Raw genomic sequence first — 25,949 nt, 5'->3', positions numbered from 1 at the left:
GCTCTCTCTAGGATAAGAGCAAGGTATCTCTGCTTATTAAACATTATAAATTATTAAAAGCCTCAGGGTTCTTATTGGCTCCTTGATCTGTAATAAACTAATACTGGTGGTAATCATATTTCTGTTGATTTTTTTTCCCTTTGCATTTCCAGTTTTTGCTGTTTCATGTTCCTTAATGCAGGGCTTTTGTCCATTTGTTAAAAATGCTGTCAACATGATTTCTGTCTCATTTCATAGCTGATTCCTCACATCCTATGTTGTTTGCATGGTGCTGCCCTAGCAGAGGGATGGTGCTCCCTCATCTTGAAGACTGAGGACAGGGGTACGGAAACTCAAAGGGGGCCCATGGGTTTGGTGACAGGGTGGTGGTGTGGGAGGTGAAGCCGGGTGACAGTGGGTGGAAGTGAGGAGGTGGAGACGGGGTCCCCTTGGCGGCACACTTTTAAAGAAGGTTGGCTGAAGGAGGGAGGAAAACCCAGAAAACCCAGGAGCAGGTGAGCACCTCAGAGGCTGTGGGGAAGAGCAGTGGAGCTGAAGTTTTAGGAGTGGTTAAGGCAGCAAGGGTGAAGATAGGGCCCTGGCTGGGGGTTCCTCAGGAAGGAAGAGGGTCACCTTCTTTCTTGTGGCTGCAGGCAGTGGAGGCTGGGGGTGAGCCAGGGAAGAGTCACAGGGTCAATGCAGGAGTCTTCTCCCCACAGGGCAGGTGGATGGCCCTCCATGCAGACAGGGCATCAGGTGGGAGATGGGAGAAGAGGTACAGGTCTGGCTTACCCACAGCGGAGATCAGGGGAGGGACTCAGGAACCCACAGGGGCTTGGTGTGAACTGGGGTGTTTTTCTTCTGCTGCGCTCAGCCACCCAGAGAGCACAGGCCATGGTGAGACTCAGGGTGATATGATCAAAGAATATTGTCAAAAGGGGGTGCTGAAGGGGTAGACCACAGGGGTGAAGCTGGGAGGGAAAGGGTCTAAGGTCAGGGTGTTGAAGAGGACAGTGGGGGAGGACTTGACTGAGAGGGAGGGGGTCCTCGCAGGAGATCAGAGGTTAAGAGTCAGAGGCCTGGGGGAGGGGGGCGGTGAGGGCCCAGGCTGCTGGTGGGTGGAGGGCAAAGTTGGGGCCGGGGTGTGTGTGTGTGTGTGCGTGTGTGTTGAGCGGTGGTGGCCGGTGGAAAGCAGGGAGGGAAGTGGGCAGTGTGGGCAGGGGACGGGGTTAATGTGTCCTAATGGCTGAGCATGGGTTTGGGGAGCGGGAGCACTCCTGGGGGTTCTCCCTGGGAATGCTAGACAGCCAGGGTCCAAGTCCCTGGCAGGAGCCAGAGACACCTGTGCAGGTGATCTGACAAGACATGTCTTTGCCCTGTGATATCTGGACCCGTGTCACTTGAGGATTTGGACTGAGGCCTGAGGCATGCCTCCTCTTAGCCACATGTAAGTATAGTGTTGACCCCTAGGGGTTAGTGGGTGGCAACTCCTGCTGAGCAGGGCCCAGGGTTGCAAGGTCCATGGGCATGGGTGCAGCCAAAGGAATTTGGGGGCTGGCTTGTTCCAGGGGCCCTGAGTGTGGCTTTGCAAATGGGTCTGGCCGGTGAGAGCCCCACAAGTTGGGGACTGGCAGGCCTTAGGAGCTTGGTTTGCTTAGCCAGCTCTGCCATGACCTGCTAGTGGCATACACCAACTTTCTCCCTACCCTGGGGTCAGACTTTAGTGAAAGGAAGGCATCTGAAGCAGAGCCTGGCAGGAGATGATGATACTGCAGTAAGTGCAGAGGCCACCCCATCCCCTGAGGCATGAGACCAGCAAATAACTCTCTTTGGAGCTTATCAGAGTCCAGGAAGGGCCCTGAAGCATGCCCTGCTCCACTCCCTAAGCAGAGACACCCCAGCCTGTTGGAGGAGACTGTCCCAGGTCACCAGGTAAGCAGACACCATTGTGCTGCTTCTAGGGCTCTCCCCCAATCCACAACTACCACCAGGGGGAACCCAGTGCCTCTGCCCCTTGGTAAAGGACAATAGAAGCCCACAACTCAAGAGGTACCCCTGGAAGATCTCCTGAGACGCAGCTGAATGGAGGCGAGTCAGGCTTAAAATAGCTAAATAAATCTTTAATATTTCTAATTGCAAATGTACAGAAATTGCACAGCCACACTGAACACCAACAACTTTCTCTGTACATTATTACATAGTTGAAAGTCACAGCTGGAAGGAGGAGCTCCAGCCAAGACTCCAACGTTTGCATTTTTTTCTTTTTCACATACTTACAAAAGGGAGAGCAAGGAGGTGGTGTGGGGCTGGGGGCGGCTTTGGGCTGGAGGTGTAGAAAAGAGGGGCTGTTTCCCTGGACAGCCTGCCTTCCGCAGATGGGCGGGTGGCAGGGAGAAAGGCGTACCCCGGGGTGGACGTTCCGTAAGGGAGGAGGCATGTGGAGCTCTGGCCTTGGTCCCTACCCCCCTTTCTGGGCAGTCGGAAAAAAAGTTTTCACTTATAGGAAGTTTGGCAGTTTCCTTCACCCTAAACATAGAAGTTGAGCAAAAAAGTCAGGCCTCTCTGTGTTAGCAGGGGAGGAGGAGGGCGGTCTCCAGCAGACTCTGGGCCTGGGGCCCTGGGAACCCAGGGCCTTATCTTCCCAGAGCAAAGCTGCCTTCTCCCACTCCCCCTCCCTCTGGCCCTCCCCCAATACGGCCCAACACTGGGACACAACTGTTGGGGGGCGGGGGAACTGGGGCCCTTTTGCTGATCCCATCAGGGCACGTGTCCCCAGCACCCCACCCAGGCTGCAGGCTGCAAAGCCAGCAAGAGAATGCCATGGGTGGGGAAAAACCCCAACACCCAGATCCCAAACTTCTTCCTTCTGCCCAATTACTGTTCTCTAGATTAAAAAATAAAATACACACCATCGGAGAGCAGCGGTCCCGGGCAGCCCTCGGCAGCACCAGGACTAAAGGATTATGTACAACCATTAGGTGAGATAGTTACATTACAGTCGAACACCAAGAACATTTACAAAAATTGTCAGACTTGCAATACAGATAAAAATCTGTGGAGAGTCTGTACACTTTTACAGTTTTTGCACTAAGTAAATAAGGCTCTCGGCCTGAGAGCTCACAACCCATGCCAAGGGCCGCCAGCACCAGACCCACGCTGGCCTCCTGCACCCTGCTGTCCGAGCCCTGGGGCCCTGGGAACCTCCCCCCGTATTGCTAAGAGGCGCTCAGTCCGAGGTTGCTCTACGAGGCATTGAGGCATCGATGGGAGAGGGGTGGGGGGAGGAGGGGAGGGCTGGCAGGGCAGTGGGGGGAGAAGACCAAACCAGAGGACATCACTAGGGCCAGACCCTGCTCTTGTGGCCTGCCTTCCTGAGGTCTGTGATCCTTGGGGGCCTGCCCTCTCCTCACCAGCAAATCTCTGGCCTAACTGAGCATCTAAGAAGCCCCTCCCAGGGCATGGGCCAGGATGGGGTGCAGTGTGGTCTGGGCCACCCTTCCTGCACGTCCCAACCGGGTAGGCTCTGTGGTGACCTCGGCCCCTGGCAGAGGCGTGCCTCTGGCCCTAGGGGCTGGAAGGGCTCAGTGCTCTTTCCAAGGGTCTCCTCAGCTTCCTGAGGCTGAGGCAGAGGGGTGGCTCCTGTGGCTCGCAAAGCCCTGGCTCTGCTGTGGGGCAAACACCCAGCTCTTGCTGGAGATTACCCAGGACTGGGTCTGGGAACAGGAAGGGACCGAGACAGACCCCAGCTCCTGCCCATCTACATCCTGCAAGGGGAGGGGGGGTGCAGGGAGGGCTGAGAAGCCACAGAACAGCCTAGAGCTGAGGAAAACCGGCCCCAGCTGTGCCCCTCTCCTGTCTGCAGCGCCTGGGTCCTCGGCTGGGGCCCGAGAAGGGTGAGAAGGAGGCGGCCGCACACACGGGGCCTGGTGCAGGCCGCTGCTGTCTTGGAGAGGGAGCAAGTCTAACATCCTCCAGGGCCGCTATTTCCCATGCAGTGCGCACGCTCAATTTAAAAGGCCCCTGTGTTCCAGCAAGCGAGCAAGCGGGCTTTTGTTTCTAATGCATACTGTGAAAGGAAAAAAAATCACAATTATCCACCTTCTCAGGGCCTGCTGGCATTAGACTTTCTTTTAACCATCAATCAAGGAAGATCAGCCTTTCTCTCACGGGGAGCACCAACTGGTCACTCCCTGTAGGCCACCGTGCCCTGGTGCACTGGCCCCAGGAGAAGGGCAGGTACCAGGAACAGTGCCATCTGGGCCAACTCCACCCAGATCTTTGGCTTTGGGGAGCCCTGGAGTATCAGCCTGGGCCCAGGTGGCAAGTGAGAGAGGCTCTGGATCCTTCCCACAGAGACGAGGGCCCAGTAAAAAGAGCCAGGATCCTCACTGGGTCTATTTGGCAAAACAAATAAGGAAGGGGTGGGGGGGTGCAAGGAATCTGGGAGCAGGTATAGGGGTGAATCCTTGGTTCCTCACAGCCAGGGAGGGTCCCCGGACAGGCAGCATGCAGTGGCAGGTGCTCAGGGTGGAGCCCTGCAGGGGACAGGAACTCCAATGGCTCCATCCTTCCCACCCTCTCCCTGCCTGCCAACCAGCCAATCAGCCCTGGAACTGAGAGGCAGGTCCCCCAAGGCAGGGGCCTGGGCCCCCACCTCTTTCATCCTCCACCTCTGCGGGTGCTCCCTCCCTAGGGAGGGTGTAGGGACTACACGCACTCAGCCAGATCAAGAAAGAAAGGTGACACACACCAAATTCAATAACCAACAGAGACATATTTTGGCAGGCCCCCTGTGCCCCCAACGTGCAGTCTCTTTGGCCTGCACCGAACTCGCTTCTCGGGCCAGAAGAGAGGGGAGCAGGCCCACGTAGTGTCAGTCTGTCGAGGCTCCCTCCGTGGTACCTCCTGGACTGCAGGTGGAGGGAAGTGGGGGGGGCCTGGGCCTCCCGCCCCCACGCTGGGGCTGTGACTGCAGGGGCGCTCCTCCCCAGGCCCTGGGTGAAGCCTGCCCCGGGCCACCAGTCCTCCCTCCTCGGGCAGGTTAACAATGGCTGCTGTTTCGGAACTCGCCGTTCTCAGTAATCTGCAATTTGGTGGGGTTGGTGGGGGAGACGCCGTTACGGGCTTGCATGCTGTACCTCTCTTTCAGCTGCGTCAGGGCACTCATGAGGCGGGCGTTGGCAGCGTCCAGTGAGGCGATGCGCTTCTCCTGGGGGCAAAGAGGTCATGAGCTGGGGGCACAGGAGGGGCTGACCGGGACAGGGTGTCCCTAGGGCTGTGCGTGCCCACCAGGGGTGCTGAGGGGAGGTGTGGGGGGACCAGGAGTACACAGTGTGCAAGGGGCAGGGTCAAGGTACCAAGGCCATGGGTAGGGGCCATGGGTGTGTGGGGGAGGAGGCTGCAGAGCACGCAGCCTCAATGCCGTGGCCCAAACCTCCCTGAGCCTGCCTTCCTAGGTCTCTCACACATCGCTGCTTCTCTCCAAACAGAACAGCCCTAGTGGTGTCATCCATCAGCTGCCTGAGCCCCAGGGGTGGCCGGAGCCCAGGGGTGCATGCCCTCACGCATATGCATGTGTGTGTGGGTGATGTAGAGGTCACAGCCCCTGGCTGGTCTGTGCTGTTTCCTGCCAGAGCAAGGACTGGCCCCACTCCCAGGTGAGTGAGAGGAAGAGAAAGAGTGCAGTTAAAGAGGATGGAATCCAGAGCCTCTTACACGTCTCCTCTCTCAGTGCAGTTGGGAAGCCATAGCTCTGAGCAAGAACCTCCCTGCTCCATCTGCCCAGCCTGCTGTCACCCCAAGCCATCCCCAATCCCCACCCAAAAGCTTCTACTCTTGGGCTGGTACTGCTGGTGAAAGGTGGCACCCACCAAGTAGAGAAGGAGTTGTTCCACCCTTCATAGCCTGTCCTAGTGAGTCTGTGGTACACGGAGACCTCCAAGCCTGACTTCTCAGATCAGAGATCCTGGCCTCCTGTTCCTCCTTGGCTTTTACAGCGGGAGTATGACTGAGGAGGTAGCAATGCCAGAGTCACCCCCTTGCTGACCCCAGGCCCTTAACACCTATGGCTGACCAAAGGGCCAGAACCCACCTGGGCATCAATGATCTTCTGTTTAGAGTCTACAGCTGCTTGCATCTCAGCATGGTCCTTCTTCAGCTCCTCCTCCACTGACATCAACCTGTGACCAGATACAAGAACAGTCAAGCTAGTGCTTGAGAGAGCAGCTAAGGAGGTGGGGTGGGGCCTTGTAGGAAGAAGTGGTCATACCTGCACAGACGGGACATGCTAGGAGAGCCCCTCCCGCTGGCCTCCAACCACGAACATGAGTTGGGTCTGCCCTTTCCTTACACTTTATATGCTCCAGACTGTTCCCAAATCCCCCAGAAACCCTTGGAGCTGTCCATTTCCTGATGTTCTTCCAGGAGCCACGGTGGGTGGGAGTGGGGGTTAGATCTTCACTACCTCCCAGAGCAAGACAGAGGATGTAACGTCATAAGGCGCATGGCATGGGTGGGAAGATGAAAACCCTGAAGGGCTCTAGGGCTTTCTCCACCCACTTGGCATCTTCAAGGCTATGCCAAGATGTGCCCAGCACTTGACGTAGTGAGATGAATAAAGTATAGATCTGCATCACTCGAAAGCTTCACAAGGCAGCAGGAATAGAGAGACAGGAAGACAGTGGCCATGCCCTGCATGGGAGGCCCTGGAAGCCATGGGAACACAGAACAGGAAGTAGGTAACTGTCCAGGAGAGTGGGGTGGGGTACAAGCAAGGTCTGAAGGTGCAGTAATGAGCAGGGAAGATGGGAGGAACACCATCTGCAGAAGCTCAGAGCTAAGGCATGTGTGCATCTGCCACTAGCTGCTCTTTCCCTGAAACCCTTCCTGGCTTCATCTCGCTGGTTCCTCACACACCTGTCAATCACAGTGGCTCACACCCACCTTCTGATGCTCTTCTGTTAGTTTCTGGATCCCACACTCTCTGGGTTTGCCTCCCAACTGGCAAGTCACTGCTCTGCAGATACCTGTCCTGCCTGCCCACACCACCACTACCCCCCCCCCACGTCAGGGCTCCACAGGGGGTAGTCCCAGACCCATTGTTCTTGCTCTCCACACTCTCCTCAGACAAGCTCGCCTGCTCCCAAGGATTCATGCCCATCTCTACTTGTACAACTTCTCCATGCCAGCAGAGCAGTGCCCTAAGCCCTGGGTAGGCATTGAGCCCCTGACACAGAAAGAGCATGGGGAGGTCAACGGTGCTGGGGCAGGAACCTACAGGGCTCTTGTGAGAAGTCAACAGGATCAGTAGTCAGGAAGCACTGATCAGGACAAAGGGGTGAGGAGCCATGCCAAGGGCTGTTGTCCTTGTCACAGGAGGATCAGACATTGGGTAAAGCCTGAGAGAGGCAAGGAGGAGGGAATGGAGAGAAGAGCGGCATTGGATAGTGTAAACAGTAAGGCAAATTACACTAGGGGAGAAAGACTATGCTTCCAGTGGGTTGGATAACAGGGACCAGATTTATCCTCCTGCCATCAAACGACAAGAAGAAACGTACTACAAAACCAAATGAAATATATGAAAAAATGGTTTCCAGACACTGAGCAACAGGCAGTGTGTCCTAAGAGAAGGGAACACATAAGCAGAGCCCTGCCCCCTGCCTGGAGTGTCCAAGCCAAACAAAAGAAGGGAAGTAACATCACAGAGTCAATGGAGTCGAACAGACCCAGGGAAGCGGTACCCAAGAAGAGGAAGATACAGAAAGAATGCCACATATCTCCTGAGAGTGACCCTGGAGTCTTTGGCTGAGGACTGATCTGCGTGCCTGTGAAAACACACCCAAGCAGGGGCAGGAACCACTGACATATCAGAACAAAACAACCTCAGGAAGAGTTTACACATCTACCTAGCAGAGTAGAAAGACATACTAACACAGGGACATAAAGTAGAATACCCAGAAGGAAACTGACTCAGCAGAAACCAGATCAGGCCAGATTAAAGGCTGCCCAGACCCACCCCTAAAAAGCTTAAACGTAAGCCTCCAAAGAATCAAGCTAATTCCAAATAACCTCATTGTATCCCAGAACAAAGCCCAAAAAATATTTAAAAGAACACAAAACATCCCACACCTATGTAAAAATCACAATGTCTGGCATCCAACCAAAAATCACCAAACATACAGATACGTAGAAAAATATAAGTAATAACCAAAAAGAAAATTAATCAATAAAAACAGACTCAGAAATGTCATAGGTGACAGTATTGGTAGACACTGAAACAATTATTGTAACTATATTCCACATGTTTGAGAAAGTAGAATAAGGCATAAGCATGATGAGAAGAGAAATGGACAGAATTTAAACCAAGCTGAAAGTCTGAAAGTGAAAAATATAGTATCTGAAATGAAATGAAAAAATACTGGATAGGATTAATAGATTAGACACTGAAGAAGAAATGATTAGTAACCTTGTAGACACAGGAACAGAAACCATCTAAGATTTAACAGGGGAAAAAAAGTAAAACAAGGAAAAAACAAAGTATCAGTGCAATGTGGGACAGTATAAAGCAGCCTAATGTATGTGTGATGGGATTCCCAGAAAAGACACTGGGCAGGCAGGACAGTATACCTACAGAATCTAAGAGCTCAAACCCAAGAAACATGAAGAAAACCATGACAAGGATCAACCTAATCAAATTATTGGTAATCAGTGATTTAAAATATATATATATTTAAAACAGCCAAAGAAATGAGAGTTTAAGTACAAAGGAACAGAAAATAATGACAGAATTCCTACTATTATAGCCTGACAATGAGGGCCCTATGGGGTCCACTGGCTGTTTTTGTAAATAGCCACACCACACATATAGTTCTGCTAAAACAGCAGAGTTGAACATTTACAGAAGCCATATGGCCTGCAAAGCCTAAAATATTTATTATCTGCCGCTTTATGGGAAGTTTCCAACTCCTGCCCTGAAGTGACAACAGAGATATAGCCTAATAAGCCAGTAAGAGATAAAATGCAATCATAAAAAATGCTTAATCCGAAAGAGTGCATGAAAAAAGGGAACAGAACAAATGGTATGAACAGAAAATAACAAGATAAGAGATTTAAACATACTGAAAATGACATTAAATGTAAATGGTCTAAACACTCAAATTAAAAGGCAGAAACTGCCAGATTATATTAAAAAGCAAGAACCAGCAATAAGATGTCTATAAAAGAAATTCATTTACAAAGAAAGACAGAGGTAGTTTAAAAATATAAGAAAGGATATGCCTGGCTAATACTAGTCAAATTAAGTTGGGATACTTATAATCAACATCAAAAAAGTAGATTTCAGAGCAAAGAATATTATTAGAGATAAAAAAAGGTGATTTTATAACAATAAAGATATTAGTTCATCACCAGCACATAACAATCCGAGATGTGGATGCACAGAGTTTTTGTACATAAAGCTAAAACAAAAGAGAAATACACAAACCCATTATTATGATTAGAAACTTCAATATACTTTTCTCAGTAAGTGATAGAACAGTAAACAAGTAGACAGAAAAACTAGTATACAGGGATTCAAACAATGTTATCAACCAAACTGATAACTGACATTTCCATTAGGGAGGAAAAACATTGGGATGGGTTAGTAGAAATAAATGTGTTAAGTAAGCCACTGAGTTCAGGATATGCATTCCTCAGAGAGACGACACATGAGGAAGTGGTGGTAAGTTTGAGAGGTGTTTCCATCCTTGGAACCACACACACAAAGTGAGCCAAGAACAGAGCTGGCGGTCAAGTGAACAGATTTCCAGTCATCCTGATTATAGGCTCTCTGCTCATGCTAACCATTTCACCACAATGAACAAACCCACAGGTAAGTGAAACAATAATTAGGAGCAGAGAAACAGCCTAAATAGGAAGAACCTGGAAAGGGTTTCTGTAGTGGATAAAACATGAGGCCAGGTGGGGAAACTTCCTAGCTATGGGACATCTGCTAAATCTGTCCAAAGGACTGACTCTTATAATACACAAACAAACAAGCTGTCAAATCCCACTGTCCTCTTCTAACCGGTATTACTGTCATAAAGAAGTGAGCTTCATGATTGGGATGCCATGGATGGCTGGGATGCTACACCTTCACTGTACTCCCATGTCCTACAGACATGCATGAGGGTGTACCCACCCTACCCATGGGTGGAAACAGTGGAAGAAGAGAAAATGAGAGGAAATCAACACGGTATGTGATATAAACAAGCTGTCAACAGAGAGGAGAGTCAGTGTCAAAGCTGATGGTCCCCTGGAAATTGTTCCTGGATAACCTACAGGAACCTTAAAACTCAACATATCCCAAACTGGCATGGCTGGGACACCTAAACTACTCTCTTAAAGATCCTCATCTCAGCAACTGGTACCATGACACCCAGATGCTCTTGGTAGAAATCTGGGGGTTATTATGTTTCCTCCTCCTTCACTCACTGAATGTAATGGACATATTTACCCCTACTTTTCCTGCCCTGAACTGGGTCTTCACTGTGTTTCCAGGCACCTCCAATCCTACCTTCCCTGAGAGTGCTCACCAAGAAAACAGGACTCCTTACAGGGGTCACAGGTCCTATGTGTGCGGGCCTTGGTGACCTCGCTTCCACCAGGCCCAACTTTGCATTCTACCATCAATACACACTACACCAGGGGGGACTCCCCACACTCCCTCCAGGCCTGTGCCACACTGTATGGGTTGCCTGAGGCACTCTCCTTCCTGGCTCACCCTGCGGCTGATCAGCCCTTCCTCCGATGAAGAAGGCAGCACACAGGTCTGCCTGCTGTGTGTGTAGGGCGACCAGAACTGGCCCAGGCAGGAAAAGGCTGCCCTACCTGCTGATGATGCCCTTCATCTGGATGTCCTTATCCTCCTGCTGCCGCCGCAGCCGCTCCTCACCCTCCTCCAGCCGTGCCTGGTACTCCAGTACCAGCTTCTGCGTCGTCTCCTCCTGGCACTTGAACAGGGTCTCATACTCCTCCAGCTTCTTGGTAGAGATTCGCAACTTGTCCTGTAGTACTGCCAGGTCCTGCCAGGAGGGTGGCGTGCCACAAGCACAGCACCCATGACGGAGAGCACAGCCTCATGAGCCAGAGCAAGAGCACAGGGTGGGACCCAAAGCCTGTCCCCGTCCAGGGCTCTCTCCCTTCCAACCTCCCACCTCTGTAGCCTGACCTTACAGCTATGAGGGAATGAAGACTCAAACCCAGGTCTCAAGAAGTAAGGCCTTAACTAGGACATAGATTTTTTTTTTAATAATAAACAAATGTTAAAAACACTGCTGGATGATACTAAGATCTGACAGCGACCTGAAAGATACGGGCTCTACAGAAGGAGAAACTGAGGCCCAGAAGACAAGGTGACCCAGTCCCATAGAGTGACTGACCAGTGGGGTGAGATCCTAGCCTCCCAGCCTCTATCTGACCCTAAAGCAAGGGTGGTAGCTGGGGAAAGGACAGGGAGAGAAAGGTTAAAGGCAAGATAGAATCAACACTAGAATTAAACAGTTGGGGGCCGTGTACCATGACAATAGGGGATTTTGAGGAGGCAGGAAGAGCCTCTCTTTGTGCCTCAGGCAATGGAGGCCTAATTCACATCAGCAAAGGAGACTGCAAGTCCAGAGACAGGTGAGAGGTCCAGACCCAAGCTAAGCTCCTAAAGCAAAGCTGGACCCGTAGGAGAGCCTGGCTCTGGGAGAGATGATCCTGGCCCATCCCAAGTCTCACTCAGCTGGCCAGAGACAGGGACGATCCTCCCTGACAGAGGCAGTACCAGGTCTCCAGGGAGATCGAGATAACAGGATTTGCCTGTGAGAGTTAATAGCAGAGAGGATGAGAGAAGCAGCTCATTCATCCAAGGAACAGCAAGGAAAGAGGGCACTCTGGCTGCAGCCTGACGCCTGCAGTCATTCGAGCAGTCCTTGTGGTTCATGAATAGGACTCTGGGCCTCCAAGAGGTGCAGAGCCCAGTGCCCCCGCTCACACAGGGAGCCTGAGCTAAGGCTGGCCCTCCTTGCTGTCCAACCAAACTCTGGCCCTTGGAGCATTGTGCCCCATGTCCCCTCATCCCCTCCACATAATTATGGTGAAAGCAGGTGGATGCAGCAGACTAAGGGAATGGCAGAGGGTGGCGGAATGCAGCATGGACATGAACCTCGCCCCAGGCCAGGAGGAGGGAGAGCTGCCACCCCAACCTCCACACCCTTGCCTGAGAGGCTGCTAAAGGCTTTCCAGGGCTGAGGTGAGGGCATCTGGGTGGAAGGAGTGGCTGCCATTCTGAGGTGGCCTGGCACTGGGTCCTGCAGCTACCTGGGCTTTGGCCTGTAGGAGGACATGAGAACCAGCCATGGATCCAGGGCAGCTGCCATAACAACAGGAAAATTTGGGAAGACAGAAGCCCCCCAACTGCCCCACTAAATGTGAAATGTGCGTGGGGGTGGAATGTGGATATTTTAGAACCATCTTTCCCCTAGGAGTAAGAGACAGGAAGTGGGTGAGAGCCAGGTTCTGGATAGGCACAAAGCCAGAGTGGGGGGTCTGGTTGGGGGTGGCCCTCCCAGCTGTCTTGGGAACCCACACCTCTCTGCCTCCTCAGGCACGAAGCTCCCCATGATGGTCTCCATGTGCCTCTTCGGCACTCCCAGTCCTCAAGCCCCAGACTCTCAGAAGCTTAGTGGCCAGGGCACTCAGGGAAGGGGCCTCTCCCAGAGGTTTGAGGACCAGGTCCCAAGAGTCTGGATTTAGTACCAGGTGAGTCTCATGTGCAGCCTGTAGAAGAATCCTCAGCACTAAGCTAAATCCCTCTTGCTTCTTTTCTTCCAGTCCACTGGCTGCTGTCTTCATGGGGGACAGGGGTTGACGGGGGACAGGGGTTGACAGGGGACTGGCCATACCCAGGGAACAAGCAGCACCCCTCAGTTGGGGCTCCAAGGGAGAGAATGTTGCCCGTGGCCACAGGCAGGCAGCCCCGCCCTGCCCCAAACTGCCAGGGTCTGGCTTTACCTTTTCTGCTTGGCTGAGCTCCTCCTTACTCCTTAGCCTATCCCTGTGGGGGGGGTCTGGGCCCAGGCCCTCGTCTTCTAACAACTGCGCGTTCATGGTCAAGAGCCAAGCAGCCGTGCGGTCCAGGGCATTGGGGCTCACGGGTGAAGGGCCCTACAATGAAACACATCTGTGAGGGGCTGGAGGGAGGCAGGGCAGTGGCACCAGGTGAGTCACCTGGGACAAGCAGCTCAGAGACATGGCAAGGGTAGGGGACTTCCAGCTGGCCAGGTAGCTACTGATAGAGTCCCCAACCCAGGAACTCCCACCCCCGGATGGCAGCCTGGGCAGAGTCCAGAGCCCAGGTGGCCTGAGTGCCCCTCTCTGCCAACCCGATGAGAGCAAGTGAGCTCAGCCAGGCAGGCAGGCATTCAACCCAGAGCACATCTGTCTCATATACTGTGTGCAGGCCCAGGGTGACATGAAAGACCTGGAGGCCAGCTCAGAGCACGAAGGCAGGGGTGCTGAGGGTCTGGGCAACTCCTACCCTGGGTGGGGCCTTAATAGGCCTGGAACAAGACAGATGGACCCCTCCCTCTTTGCTCTTGTCCCCAGCTGCCCTTGGGGAAGTGGCAGAGAGACCCCGAAGCCACACTGTCCCTGGTTCAAAGGGTTCACACAGGGGCCAGTAGGCTCCGGGGAAGAGGGGAGGTGGTGTGTGTGGCAAGGTGGTGGGATAGGGCCAAGTGTGGCATCATTCAGCATGGGATGGCAGCTGAGTACAGGTGAAATGACTAGGAGGAACAGCACAACATGGGTGGGGTATGACTGCCTGTCCGCCTGTGAGTGCAGCCTGCCCTCAGAAAACAGTACTGACCTGCTTGTGCACCACACGAGGTTTCAGCTCTGGGCTGTCACCCTTGGATGAGGATGACGGCTGCCGAAGCCGGGCTCCAGGGCCAGCCCAATCAGGCGAGGCCGATGCCAGGGTTCCACTGGAGGGCCGTGGGTACTGCAGTGTGCTGAGCAGAGTGGGTGGCGTCCGGCCGCGGGGCGCAGGAGGTGGTGGTGGGGGTGGGGGCGGAGGCTGGTCAATCCTTCGCTGGGGGCCAGCACTGTTCTGCCGAGGCACCGTGGGCTGCCCGCCCTTCTCAGTCAGTGACATCTGCCGCCGGGCCAGATCCCCGGGTCGCCGGGAGAGCTCCTCAGCGGCACTGCTGAAACTTCCCAGCTTGGCAGCTGCCGTCAACTCCTCACTGTTGCTGTGGGAGCTCAAGGAGCTGTGGCCCTCAGAGCCAGAGTCGCCAAGGCCACGGGGCGAAAGTGGCAGGCCAGCCGCCATCTGGTACACAGGGTTCTGGAAGGAGAGTGGCGCCAACAGCTGGGGCCGGCCAGGGGCGCCCTCGGAGGTGCCCGGCGTGGTCGGTGTCTGGCCTGCCCGCCGTACTGTCGCCAGCCCCACCAGGCTTGCTGGGGCTGTCCGGGCTGGCCACCCGGCCGCTAGCTGAGATGCTGGCGTCTGCCCATCAGTAGTGAGGGCATCGGGGCCTGCCGGGGAGCCTGCCTCCCCATCCAGTGTGCGGGCATCTTGGAGGTCCACCATAGACAGGCTCTTGCCACCATTGGCCATCTGAAGATCAGGTTCGTTGGCTTCTGAGTAACTCGAGCTGCGGGCAGGTGAGGGCTGGACCCCGGAGGACCTTGTGACAAAAAACAAGTCCTTGTTTTCGGGGGTTGGAGACGGTAACCGGGTGAAATCTATCAGACTGCAGGGAGACAAGCACACACAGGGAAAGAAGGGGGAAGAGAAGAACTGTGAATGCGGCTAAGGCGGGTCCAGACCGAGAGCCCTGCCAACCTGCCAGGGCCTGGCAGCCTGAGCCAGGGCTGTGAGGGGAGGGGGAAGGGGGCAGGGGAGAGGAGATGCGTGGGTTGCAGAAGTGGGCGAAGCTTGGGACCAGCGGCCTGGCTGCAGTACCAAACCACAGCCCTGGCAGTGCCCCCACTCCCCACCCCCACCCCCACAGAAGCCACCACAGGGGCTGAGGGGCCGGAGAGCTGCTGCTGTACAGCACCTCTCTTCCAGGGGCTGTCGCTGCGAGTTCCAGGCCAGGCTGCCTGGCGTGCTCACTCCCACCTCAGCTGCACCTTGGGACACCGGGTGCTGAAGCCCGGAGTGTTCCAGAAAATCCCCCTTAGCTAAACCCCAACCCGCAATGCAGTGGCTCTCTACTATCCAAGGGTCCTGCACTAAGGACCCTGACTTCAAAGCCACAGGGGCTCCTGCTGCCTCTTCCCTCTTGTTCCTCAGCAGACTGACAACCAGAGTGGGGACCTAGTGAAGCCCCGCCCCCCCAAGCCCAGCCTCCTGTTGCCACCTCTGTCTGACTGGCAGGCGGGGGCTGCTATTCCTGGTAAAAACAAGGAATCAGAGAAGGATCCAAGATGTGACTCAGGCAGGGAGGGTCTGTACCTGCAGAGGCAGGCCTACCCTCCCCCAGTCTCCCAGCCTCTCCGTGGCCCCTCCCTGGAAGCTGGCTCCTTAGAAAGCACAATGTGGTAGGTCAGGTGGGCTTTGGAGGGAAGGTTGTGGGGCGTGGGGGTCAACAGGGCTCTGAGCCGGTAGGGATCCAACAGTGGGGAGCTGGAGATGGCCTAGCCTGGGACAGAGAGGAAGCACCAAGACCCAGCTGATGGGCCTTTGGTGGGGCAGGCTGTAGGCACCTGGGACTGGATACCAGCAGAAGTAACCAGAGAAAGCCAGACCAGACACGGGCTTTGGCTGTCCTCCTGCACACCCAGGGCAGGTCTGCTGGGAACCCACGTGCCTGGCTACCTCTTAACCAAGGTGTGCCTTTCACCTCAACTGCTCTGCTTCATGGGGCAGGTGGTATGAATGCTCGCCCCCCCCCCCCCCCAAGACTCAGAGGGAGCTGGGAGATGCATCTAGGCCTCTGCATCTCTGGCCGCATCCTGGGCTCCAGTCCCATGTACCACACACCCTAGGTTCTTGATCTCAATGCCCTCGCCCGTATAGAAGCCTGCTGTCGCTGCTGCCTCACAAGCCCCAGCCGGCCCCTGGGAGGGAGTCTATGAGTGAGGCATAAATGGTTCACTATAAACACCAAGTCTTTCAAAGGTATATCTTCATTTTGACATTAAAATTTGAGACCATTCTGCCTCCTTGTCCACTACATGCTTTATTTACAGGGCACTATGGCTTGGGGCTGAGGGCTCAGACTATAGGATGGGCCTCAACACCTCTCTTAGCTTCTCGAGCTCCCAGCCTCAAAGCCTTGCAGTCACCTGGGCTCCTGCTGAAAACACACACGTTGTAGTGCCACTTCTGCAGATTCTGATCAGACCCAGGAAAGACCACAGAGTATTTTAATCACACACCTGGGTAATCTAGAAATATTTGGGATCAGTAATGGCTCTGCAACAGAGCATATTTCTCCAAATCTCTCCCCAAGGCTTTGTGCTAGTTCCTCTATGTAGAATGCCTTTTCCACCAATAAAAATGTTACTTTTCTTAAGTAACCCAGAACTATGGTACTATTTCTCCAAGAAGCCTTCCCTGATTTTTCCCAAATGGAGGCTCCCTGCCTACAGCCTGCCCAACATTTCAAGTCTCATCCAGCTTACTTTATAAACATCTGTGTAGACATCCTCCTCCCCAACTGAGACTGCAGACACTTGCACCTTGTCTGCATGTGTACCCCATAACCCCCAGTATGCCTTGCAGCTCTTACCCAGAGAGATCGTTCTCAATCACCATCTTCTGCAGCCCAGCCGAGATGCTGCTACTGCCAGAGCCAGGAGTGGAGGCCAAGTCGTTGGTCCCTGTGAGCTGCCCACTGCCTGGGGTGTTCAATGCTGTGTGGACATCCCTCAGGATTCGAGGCAGGGGCCCCAGTTTGGATACAATGCTCTGTAAATACACAGCAAGAGTCAGGTGTGATCTGTGGGCAGCCACTTGGGGAGGCCAAGTGCACTGCAGCTGCTGTGGTTCAAAATTGCCAAGGAGCAACTTGGGAAGGCAGGCCCTGCCCTCCCCAACCTGTGAGATCCAGCAGGTATGGAAAGTGGCTGAAAAGGACAGGGATCTGCAAATGCATATTTTCTCCAAGCTTCTCAGTTATTTGGTGGGGGAGGGGCACAAAAGGCCCAAAGGAAGAAATGGTGACCTAGCCCAAGCCTTTAACCTGTGTTTGTCCTATCTCTGTGCCCAGAGAGAGGAGCCCAGGTGGAACCTCAGAATTTGCCACAGTGACACCTCCTTATCTGAGAGGTTTCTGGAATGGTCCTCTGCTTATGCACTGGCTTCCATGACTTTGTGCCAAAAGAATGTGAAAACTCACGCAGTCAACACAGCACAGACTTGAGGGGCAAACAGCTGGATTTGAAATCCTTGCTGCACCACCGTCAGCTGTGGCGGCACCTGCCACCTTCCCTTTGCCTGCTCCTACAGATGTGGAGGCTGGAGGTCGGCACAGGGACTCAGTAGGCAGTGGCTGGTGCTGGTAGCAGTGGAGGAAGAGAGAGCCTTGGCCTCACTGCCATGGCCATCACCCTCCAGTGCCTCTCACAGCCAAAGGGCAGCAGATATCCGCAAGCAGAAGTGACAGCAAGAGAGAAACACTGGGCCTGACTCGAGTGTCCAGCAGCAGTGCAGGGGCCTATGTGCGGCCATCGGAAAGGTCACAGCAGTGGTGCAGTATGTGCTGATGTGAGAGGGTGACAACAGAGTGAGTGAGAAATGCACGCTGTGGTGCCCCCAAGAGTTTTCACTTTAACACAAGTGAAAAGGGAAAAGAATGCAGTGCCTGCGTGTGTACTTAACACACGTACAGAGATATCAGGAAAGCTGCACACCAGAGAGCCCTGAGTGGTCACCTTTAGGAAATGGGACAAGAGCAGGGACACCTTCCAACCTTGTTTAGGCAGTAACTACTTTTGTAAGGTAGTCTCTTAAAGCCTGGGAAGCACCACATATTCTAGAGGTGGATTCTGGCAGGACTGGCCCTTGCTGACAAGAACCTGTGCACTGTGTGGGCTGGGGCTACGGGGGCGACAGTGGAACCCCATGCCACGGAGGGCGCATGCTGGGTGGCTGCAGCAGAGTAAGATTTTCAACTGATGGTCAAGGGCAATTCCGGGAAGGTCACCTTTGTGCCTGGTATCTGCGGCATCTTCAGAATCTACATTTTTCACCTCAGTGGCCTTAAAACCTAGAATGAGGACATTTTTGGAGGAGCAGCTAAAGATGATCGCATTTCTCACAGGTAGAGAGCATGCCTTCATGCCCAAATCTGTCCTCTTGATGTGGAGTTTGCAGAGGCATAGCTAAAGCCCCATTGTGCACAGTGGGCCGCCATAGCAGGAGCTGGCGAGTGAACGGGACACTCCCCACCAAGGAAATGGGCCCCAGAGATCCCTCGGTGCATGCTGACAGGGCCTGGGTTGGAACCTCAGGCTCCAGCACTTGGGTGGGCAAACACTTTACCCCCCACCCCAACAGTCTGTCTGGAGGAACATCCCCCACCTCTGTGGCATCCTCTAGCCCAGCCCCTGACCTCCCGCAGCCCATGGGACCAGGCACCTGCTCTAGCTGGCTGACAGCCTCCCAGAGCAGCGAGTGCAGACTAGATAGCTCTCGGCCCAAATCGATGTAGCCCTCGAAGCCGGCTGTGTTGGAGATGGTCTCGGGGTTGGAGATCTCTAACAGGAAGCGTTGCATGTTGGTCCACTCGTGCTCTAGGAACTGGTTCATGAACGACATGTACTCCTCCTTGCTGCCAAACCTGGATGGAGGGCAGACTGGGTAAGTGCCCTGGGGCCCCATCCAGGAGCCCCCTTCTCTGAGGCACCTTGCCTCCTTAGCTCCCACCCTTCTTCGCCCACTGTGGCTGCCTCCCTTACAACTCTCTCTCTCTCTGAGCTGACCAGTCTGTTCTGACTCAGGGCCCTCGTTGCTGGTTAAGCCCAGAGACCCCTTTTCTGGGCCTTTCCTCATAAGACCTCCCTCCTCTTTCCCTGCCAGTCAATCTCCTTCCTTTTTCCCTCCAAGTTTCAATGGCTTAGTGCATACCTGACTTTCAATGCATGCTAGGTAGGTCTCTCTGCTGAGCTTTCAGATGTGTACACCCATGGGCACTTCCCCTGTATTTGGCCTGGCTAAGTCTGGCATCAGCTCTGTCACCCCAAACCCATGCCCACCTCCACCAGGCTTCCTATCCTAAGTGAGGATACCACCGTCCCCAACAGAGCTGAGCCAAAAGCCTGGTGGTGTCCAGCTTCTCCCTCTCTAGCTGCTAAGACCTGCTGACTCTATCTTCCAGTCACCCCTGACCTTGTGGCCACTGCTCCTGCATCGCCACCCCTTGCCCCCCAACACTTCCACCTCAGTTTCTTTTGTGGGAGGGAACCACGGCTACCCTCTCTCATCCTGTCTCTCAGCTTCCCCCTGTGCTCCCTCCAACCCTCATGCCCCAGGCTTGCGGGCTGACAGGTTCAGGACGCAGAACAGATGAGGGCTAGCCTCCCTCTTGCCTCAAGCCTGCTAGTGGCTCCCACTCCCCTGCCTGCACTTCCAGGCCCTGCTGACCACTTATGTCTCACCTCCCACTCCTGGCTTGGCACGTGATGAACCAGGAAGGCCATCCTGCTAGCAGGGTGCCTCATCCTGCCAGCACCCGGCCCTCCCAGGGTCTGCCCCTCCTCTGCTCCTGCTTGCCTCCTCCTGACCTGCAGCAGGGGGTAAATCTCCTAGGCCAACCAGCCTGGGGCCTCCTGAGAGGCCTGCGTGTCTCTCTCTCTCTGCTCTGCTGCTTATTCCACATCTCTCTCCATGTGGAAGTATGGGGCCGGAAGCTGGGGTCAGCTATGACTCAGGGAGGCCTGCTGTGGGGCTCCATCTACACTGTGAACAAGCCCTTCCGTTTCCATCCACTCACTCCAAGGTACAGCAGAGAACACTGAAGTGCTTTATGAGCAAAGACATCTTTCACAGCATCAAACAAGGGCAGTCTGAAACAACCTGAGAGCTCAATCACACGGGACGGGTTAAAGAAATATGGGTCATTCTCCCTCGAAGGTGTATTACTCTTTCATTGCAAAATGAGGCTTATGAATTTTAAGTACATGGGATAATCCTTATGATAAAATGCTAATTCAAAAAAGCAGAAGGAAAAAATATCTCCTCCTCTCACCTTTGAAAATTAAGGAAACATATCCAAATGCCATGTACTTTTTGTAGGGGGAGGATGAGGCGTGGAGATTTTATTTTGAAAAACGGGAAAGGGAAGAACTGAGGATAACAGGAACAGAAGTGGGAACCACTGTGCAGCCCAACTCTAGGGCACAATGACCCATGGCCATCCCAGAGGCTCCAGATGCTGCCAGAACTCTGCCCACTGGGGGGCCCAACACTCACTTGGCGAAGTTGGCCAGGTTCTGGGTGACCTTGGCGATGAGGGTGAGGGTGCGGGCGGTGCGGTCATCGGGGTACTCTTGCAGCAGGTTGAAGAGCGAGGGCGACATGATGGCTGGGCAGAGGAAGCGCAGAAACAGGGAGGCACTGATGAGCCGCTCACTGATGTCTGGCCGCCCACGGCTGCTGCACTCCTGTCGCCATGAGGCAAACACTTCTTTCAGCTCCCGCGGGAAGACACTGCAGGAACAGAGGTGGGAGGCGGTCATTGGGCCAGGGTTTGGGGCAGAGGGTTCAGAGCCTGGACACAGCCTGTGAGCCAGGTCGCGGGGGAGCCACCCAGCATGGTGGGGGCAAAAGGAGCACCTGGTGGAAGGAGCAGAGCCACTGGAGCTCCAGGCTGGACTGGGGGCTCTCCACAAAGGGGGGCTGGCAGGGGATAGGCACAGGCACAGAGAGGCTAGAGCACACAGGAGCCAGGTCTCTGTCCCAACCAGAGCCGATGGCAACAGCGAGCTTGCCACAGGGCTTCACCCTTTGCCTCAAACACCAGGCAGGAGGCTCTTCCCAGGCAGGGAAAGGACAACACAACTGGAACAGACTACCGCTCCCTGGATGCCATCACTGGCTGCGAGACTCACTCCTTTTGCTTGAATGTCCAGGACCTGGACACCAGAATGATCAAGATGGGGATAAGATGAGAACACAGCTCTCTACTTTCTAGGCAGGGAGGGAAATGAGAGGCAGTGAGCTCCCCAGTGGGGCCCAGTGAGGGTGGGCAGGGTTCCAGGCACCCAGCTGGGGGCTCTCTGCTGGGCATCTGCAGCCTGCCACAGTCAGGGCCCCCTGACCAATCTTTAAGTGGTTTTCCTATCTTTTCACCCTGAAAGACACACCTCCCACCCTTGGGCATGCTGGGCCCCAGCACTCTGCGGACATTATACTGTCTCTGTTACTAGCTCAGGGTACTCTGAGCAAGTGCCTGGCCTCCCCTGAACTTCAGTTCCCTCACTCTTCCATTGAGAACAGGGTCTGCCCTGCCAAGTTCACGGGACCATCTCAAGGCCACAGGAAGCCTTGATCAACTCGAAAGGCTTTTGCCTGACAAGCTCACCACCTGCCCAGTGGGCTCTGTGCAGTGCATGTGCCTGAACTAATAGGAGTGTGCTGGAGAGATGGGGGAAAGGGAAGGGGCTTCAGCCCAGGCCCTCAAAGTACCTTACACAAGACCAGGCAGGGGGCAGCTGCTGAGCAACATCTGTTGGTGACCCTGTCCAGAACAGAAAGGTGACTCTGGGCCTCTGACAAATACCAGAAAGAGGAAATGGAAAATTGTCCACGGATATGTTTCTCTGTGTCCCACACCCAGTCTGCTCTGGGAACAGGAGGAAGAGGGTGAATGCACAGCCCAGCCCAAAGGTGGGAAGTACATTCCCCAAGAGTTCAGGGCTATGCCTCCACCCCCAGGCCCAGGGGTCATCTGGCCCAGCCCAAGGGGCCAAACTGGCCCTAGGGTGATTACCTTGTGTGGCCCAGGGGCAGAGGGAGCTGGCAGGAGGACAGTCACTCTACTGGTTCTGGCTGTTCCCTCCACTCCCTTCCCAAGGCTATTATCACTCACCTAGCAGCCTAACTCTGCCTGTCTTTTAGGAGCAGCAAACCATTCCCGGGCCCTCCTAGGTCCAACCCCGAGCTAGTGGATTCATGTGCCTCCAGTGTGCTCCAGGTACATGTGAGAAACAGATGTGGACACAGGCATAGCCCCACTCTGATGGGATTAGGGCTGTGGCAGAGGTTGTGAAAGAGGTGCCTGGGAGGGGTGAGACAACCATGTCTGATACTGTGAAGGGGGCCACAGAGGGGAGGCAAGTTTAAGACCTTAGAGCAGGAAGGGAGGGAGTGTGTGGAGGTAAAAGTATGGGGTGAGGGAGGCCTTGCCAAAGAAAGGAGTAAGATATGGAGGAGGAGGCAGGGTGCCACCCCTGTGGACAGCTGAGAGGTCTCGCTTGCAGCCATTCCCCTGCCCCAGTGGAGGATACCTGAACAGGGGCTCTGCTGCCCTGCTCCCTGGTGCTGCAGCTCCGGCACCTACCACAGTGCCTGGCACATAGACAGGGTCTGCTAAGACACTGACAGGTACACTGCCCTGTCCAGATTCTCAACACCATGTCCTGCATATATTCCAGGATACTCCTTTACATCTGAGAGCCCACAAAGGACCAGGACAGGGGGGCCAGGCAGAGGGGGGGTTCCAAAATCCCAGAGCCACCATGTGGAAGCTATGTGAGGCTGCAGCTGAGTCAGCAGTGCCCTTGTTAAACCTCCCCTCTGGGGACGCCTGAGTGGCTCAGAGGTTTAGCGCCTGCCTTTGGCCCAGGGTGTGATCCTGGAGTCCCGGGATCGAGTCCCACATTGGGCTCCTTGCATGGAGCCTGCTTCTCTCTCTGCCTGTGTCTCTGCCTCTCTCTCTGTGTGTCTCTCTCTCATAAATAAATAAAAATCTTAAAAAAAAAAACCAAAAAACTCCCCTCTGTAGTTTACAAGTTGGGGGTGATGGAGCCGAAGGGCCTCGCCCAACACCCCCCAGGTGCCCTGGCACAGGAGGGGCAGGGCATGGGGAAGGGGCCCATACTGACCAGTAGGAGTTGATGATCTTGCAGAAGGCCAGCTCGCAGCACATCTTGAGGTTGCCCTGGTGCTCAGGGAGGTCGGCGGCAGAGCATTTGCTTGGGTCAACTTCACAGTTCTCATCTGACTCGTATAGTGCTTTGATGAACTCACCTGGGGTCAGGAGGGCAGGGAGAAGAAGTAAGGACTGGTGGCCCTGGCCCCACTCTGCCCACCTGCTAGCCTGCACCTGCCCTACCTAGCGCATCCTGCAGGTACTTCTGGCCCACCAGCTTGAGGTACTCTTCAATGGCCTTTGTAGCCAACGTGTTCTCCCGGAAGATAAGGTGCTCGTTATCCCCGCAGCGGTCTACCTCTGACATCATTAGGTCCGTCAGGAAGTCCTGGGAAGGCAGGAGGTGAGAAGAGCAGACATAGGCAGGACCCTAGGATCCCAGACCCGCTCTGCAGCCAGAAGTGTTCACTTCTTGAGGCTGCTCTGCTGCCATGCTGCTGGTGCCCACCTTTGGGGGCTGCTGGGAAGTGAGCAAGAGCAGCCTGTGGAGGGTAGACACCTAGAGATGGTGACACAATGGGGGAGGCAGTCCCGGGCAAGAGCATGCCACCTGGAGCCATTACCCGACCATGCCGTGGTCAGATCCATGGCACCAGGCCTGGCCAGGGGACCAGAGCAGAACCTCTTTCTCATCGCCAACAGCACTGGAGAGGACACAGGCCACCCTCCCTCCATCATACAAGCAGCTGCCAATATCTACCCACCCATTACTCTGCTGGGGTCTCCCACATGAGACAGACTTGTTCTGCGCAGCCCCACAGGGGGAAGCTGTCCAGATGCCCCCTGGAAGGCAGTGGGCTGGGACTCAGATGGCGAGAACACAGTCCTCAGCTTGGGTGGTAAGGTGGTAAGGACCCTCACTGCTGTGGGTCCCAGACTTCTGGAAGGCAGCTGTGAAGCTAACGAGTCTATGGGTCCCCTACCAGCATCACCGGAGGACCCTGGGAGGAGCCTGAGCCCACGCCCTCCCTCCTGACTGCAAAGATGTGGTTCAGTGAACCTGCCTCCCTTGGAGCCCCTGCCTCCTCATTCCCTCAGCCATGCCCTGTGACTTGAGGGAGAGGAAGACAGAATCAGAGACCCAAGGGAAAGTGACTGAGGTGGCAAGGTACCCAGCAGGGGCCAGGGTTTCTGGTGCTCTGGAAATGCCTCACTCCACTATGCACAACTTTGGGTCCTTAGAGATCCTACGTGGCCCTTGAAATATAGAACTGAGTTCTGGGTGCAGGAGACCTGCCAATGGAGGAACAGTAGGAGCCACAGGGAGAAAGGGAAGTGGCCATTGCCTCTGGGTACAACACATAGCCTGAGGACCTCTTCCTGCCCTATAGATAACCTGTAGAGCCCCCTTCTCTGACACACAGCAGCAGAGGCAAGTCTTGCATCGGGCCTTGTAACTCCACTGGGCTCCTGCTCACGTTCACAGGTCTTCCACAACTCCTGGGTTGGGTGCTAGGCCTAGGCTGGGATTAGGAGGAGCTCTTGAGAGCTAAATCCCAACACGGGAAACAGGTACAGAACAGAGAAGTGACCTGACCTAGTCCACACACAGCTCCCTGACCTAGTCCACACACAGCTCCCTGGGCCAGATCTGGAGTGGGAACGGCAGGGAGAAGCCTTTGGAATCCAAGAACAGGAACTCTGCAGCCACGGCCCAGGAGAGTGCAGGAAGGCACTCACACAACCTTTACCTTGGGACTAAAGGGCCCTTATCAGACACTCTGCCTCTCACCAAGAATGCTCCATTAGTTCCCAATTGTTCAGAGAGGGGGATCTGATATGCACATCACCCAGCACGAGTTACTTCCTATTCTTCTGCCTATTAATTCCCCAGGCCCACTTGGGGCAGCTGGAGCCTGGCTTCCAACTCCATCTATGGCGAGCACCATGAGCCCTAAGATCAAAGGTCAAGGCAGGTGGTAGTTGGCTTTCCAGGGCAGCCCTCGGGGGCTGGGTAGTGAAAAAATAGACATAGCAGCAGCAGAGGCCTCCCTCACTCCCTCTGGGGGCCAGGGTCTCCCTCAGTTCAGTTTCCCAGTATCCCCTCTGTTCTGACCAGGAGATCAGGGACAGGGTAGCCAGAGTCCATCCAACCTAGTCAAGTCTGAAGGCTGTGGCAGGAGGAGGAAATAGTGCAGTCTCCCCACATGGAGACCATGCTGAGGAAGTCCCTCTCCTGGATGTACCCCATGAGTCAAATAGGTAGCGGTGGCCTGAAGGGGGCCACAGACTTCTGGAAAGAGGGAAGAGAACAGGGGTTCCTGACAGGAATTAAGCACCTAGACCCCCAACCTGAGTCTCTCCCCGACCCAGACTATGAGGGCTCAAGACCCTGACACATGGCTGTCCCTCACCTCCATCACAGGCCACTTGGCTCTCAAACTACACCATGTCCAAAGGGCAGAGGCTCAGCTCTTTTTTTTTTATTTTTAAGATTTTATTTATTCTTGAGAGATACAGAGAAAGAGAGAGAGAGAGAGAGAGAGAGAGAGAGGCAGAGACATAGGCAGAGAGAGAAGCAGGCTCCATGCAGGGAGCCCGATGTGGGACTTGATCCTGGGACTCCTTGATCACACCCTGAAGGTAAATGCTTAACCACTGAGCCACCCAGGCATTCCCCCCCGCCCCCTGCCTTTTTTTTCTTAAAGGCAGATAAGAGATTCATATTTTATCCTCCTATGACAGGCCAGCACCCAAGGCCTTCTGCAATGTCCAGTCCTGCTCCACTGCAACCATTTCAGGTAGCTCCTCACCAATGGAGGGGGCAGGGTAAGAGAGGGAATCCAACAGAATCATGCTCCACCGTGTTGGGCAGGTACATAGCAGGGAACCTTCCTGAAGGAG

General features: G+C 54.6%; 1 protein-coding gene across 12 annotated transcripts in view; it reads right to left on the bottom strand.

The window, feature by feature from the left end:
- Positions 1 to 2,078: 2,078 nt before the first annotated feature.
- The window catches only part of LOC121473031 (DAB2 interacting protein), a 192,598-nt gene continuing 168,727 nt past the window's right edge, over positions 2,079 to 25,949 (bottom strand). For 9 of the 12 annotated variants that reach the window (XM_041724923.1, XM_041724921.1, XM_041724926.1 and 6 more), the window contains 10 exons: positions 23,289 to 23,433; positions 23,059 to 23,203; positions 20,426 to 20,662; positions 18,593 to 18,794; positions 16,743 to 16,921; positions 13,868 to 14,756; positions 13,012 to 13,164; positions 10,846 to 11,039; positions 6,071 to 6,158; positions 2,079 to 5,188 (listed from right to left, as the gene is read on the bottom strand). In XM_041724923.1, coding sequence (XP_041580857.1) covers positions 5,021 to 5,188; positions 6,071 to 6,158; positions 10,846 to 11,039; positions 13,012 to 13,164; positions 13,868 to 14,756; positions 16,743 to 16,921; positions 18,593 to 18,794; positions 20,426 to 20,662; positions 23,059 to 23,203; positions 23,289 to 23,433 — 2,400 coding nt within the window. In that variant the 3' untranslated portion in view covers positions 2,079 to 5,020. Of the gene's footprint in view, positions 5,189 to 6,070; positions 6,159 to 10,845; positions 12,331 to 13,011; positions 13,165 to 13,867; positions 14,757 to 16,742; positions 16,922 to 18,592; positions 18,795 to 20,425; positions 20,663 to 23,058; positions 23,204 to 23,288; positions 23,434 to 25,949 lie in introns of those variants that run through there. The other 3 variants (XM_041724919.1, XM_041724918.1, XM_041724920.1) reach the window with 3 other exon arrangements.

The sequence above is a fragment of the Vulpes lagopus genome, chromosome 12 (assembly GCF_018345385.1).
Source record: "Vulpes lagopus strain Blue_001 chromosome 12, ASM1834538v1, whole genome shotgun sequence".
NCBI classification, from domain to species: domain Eukaryota; kingdom Metazoa; phylum Chordata; class Mammalia; order Carnivora; family Canidae; genus Vulpes; species Vulpes lagopus.
The sequence above is the reverse complement of the archived record's forward strand: the minus strand, read 5'-3'. Positions and strand labels throughout refer to the sequence as shown.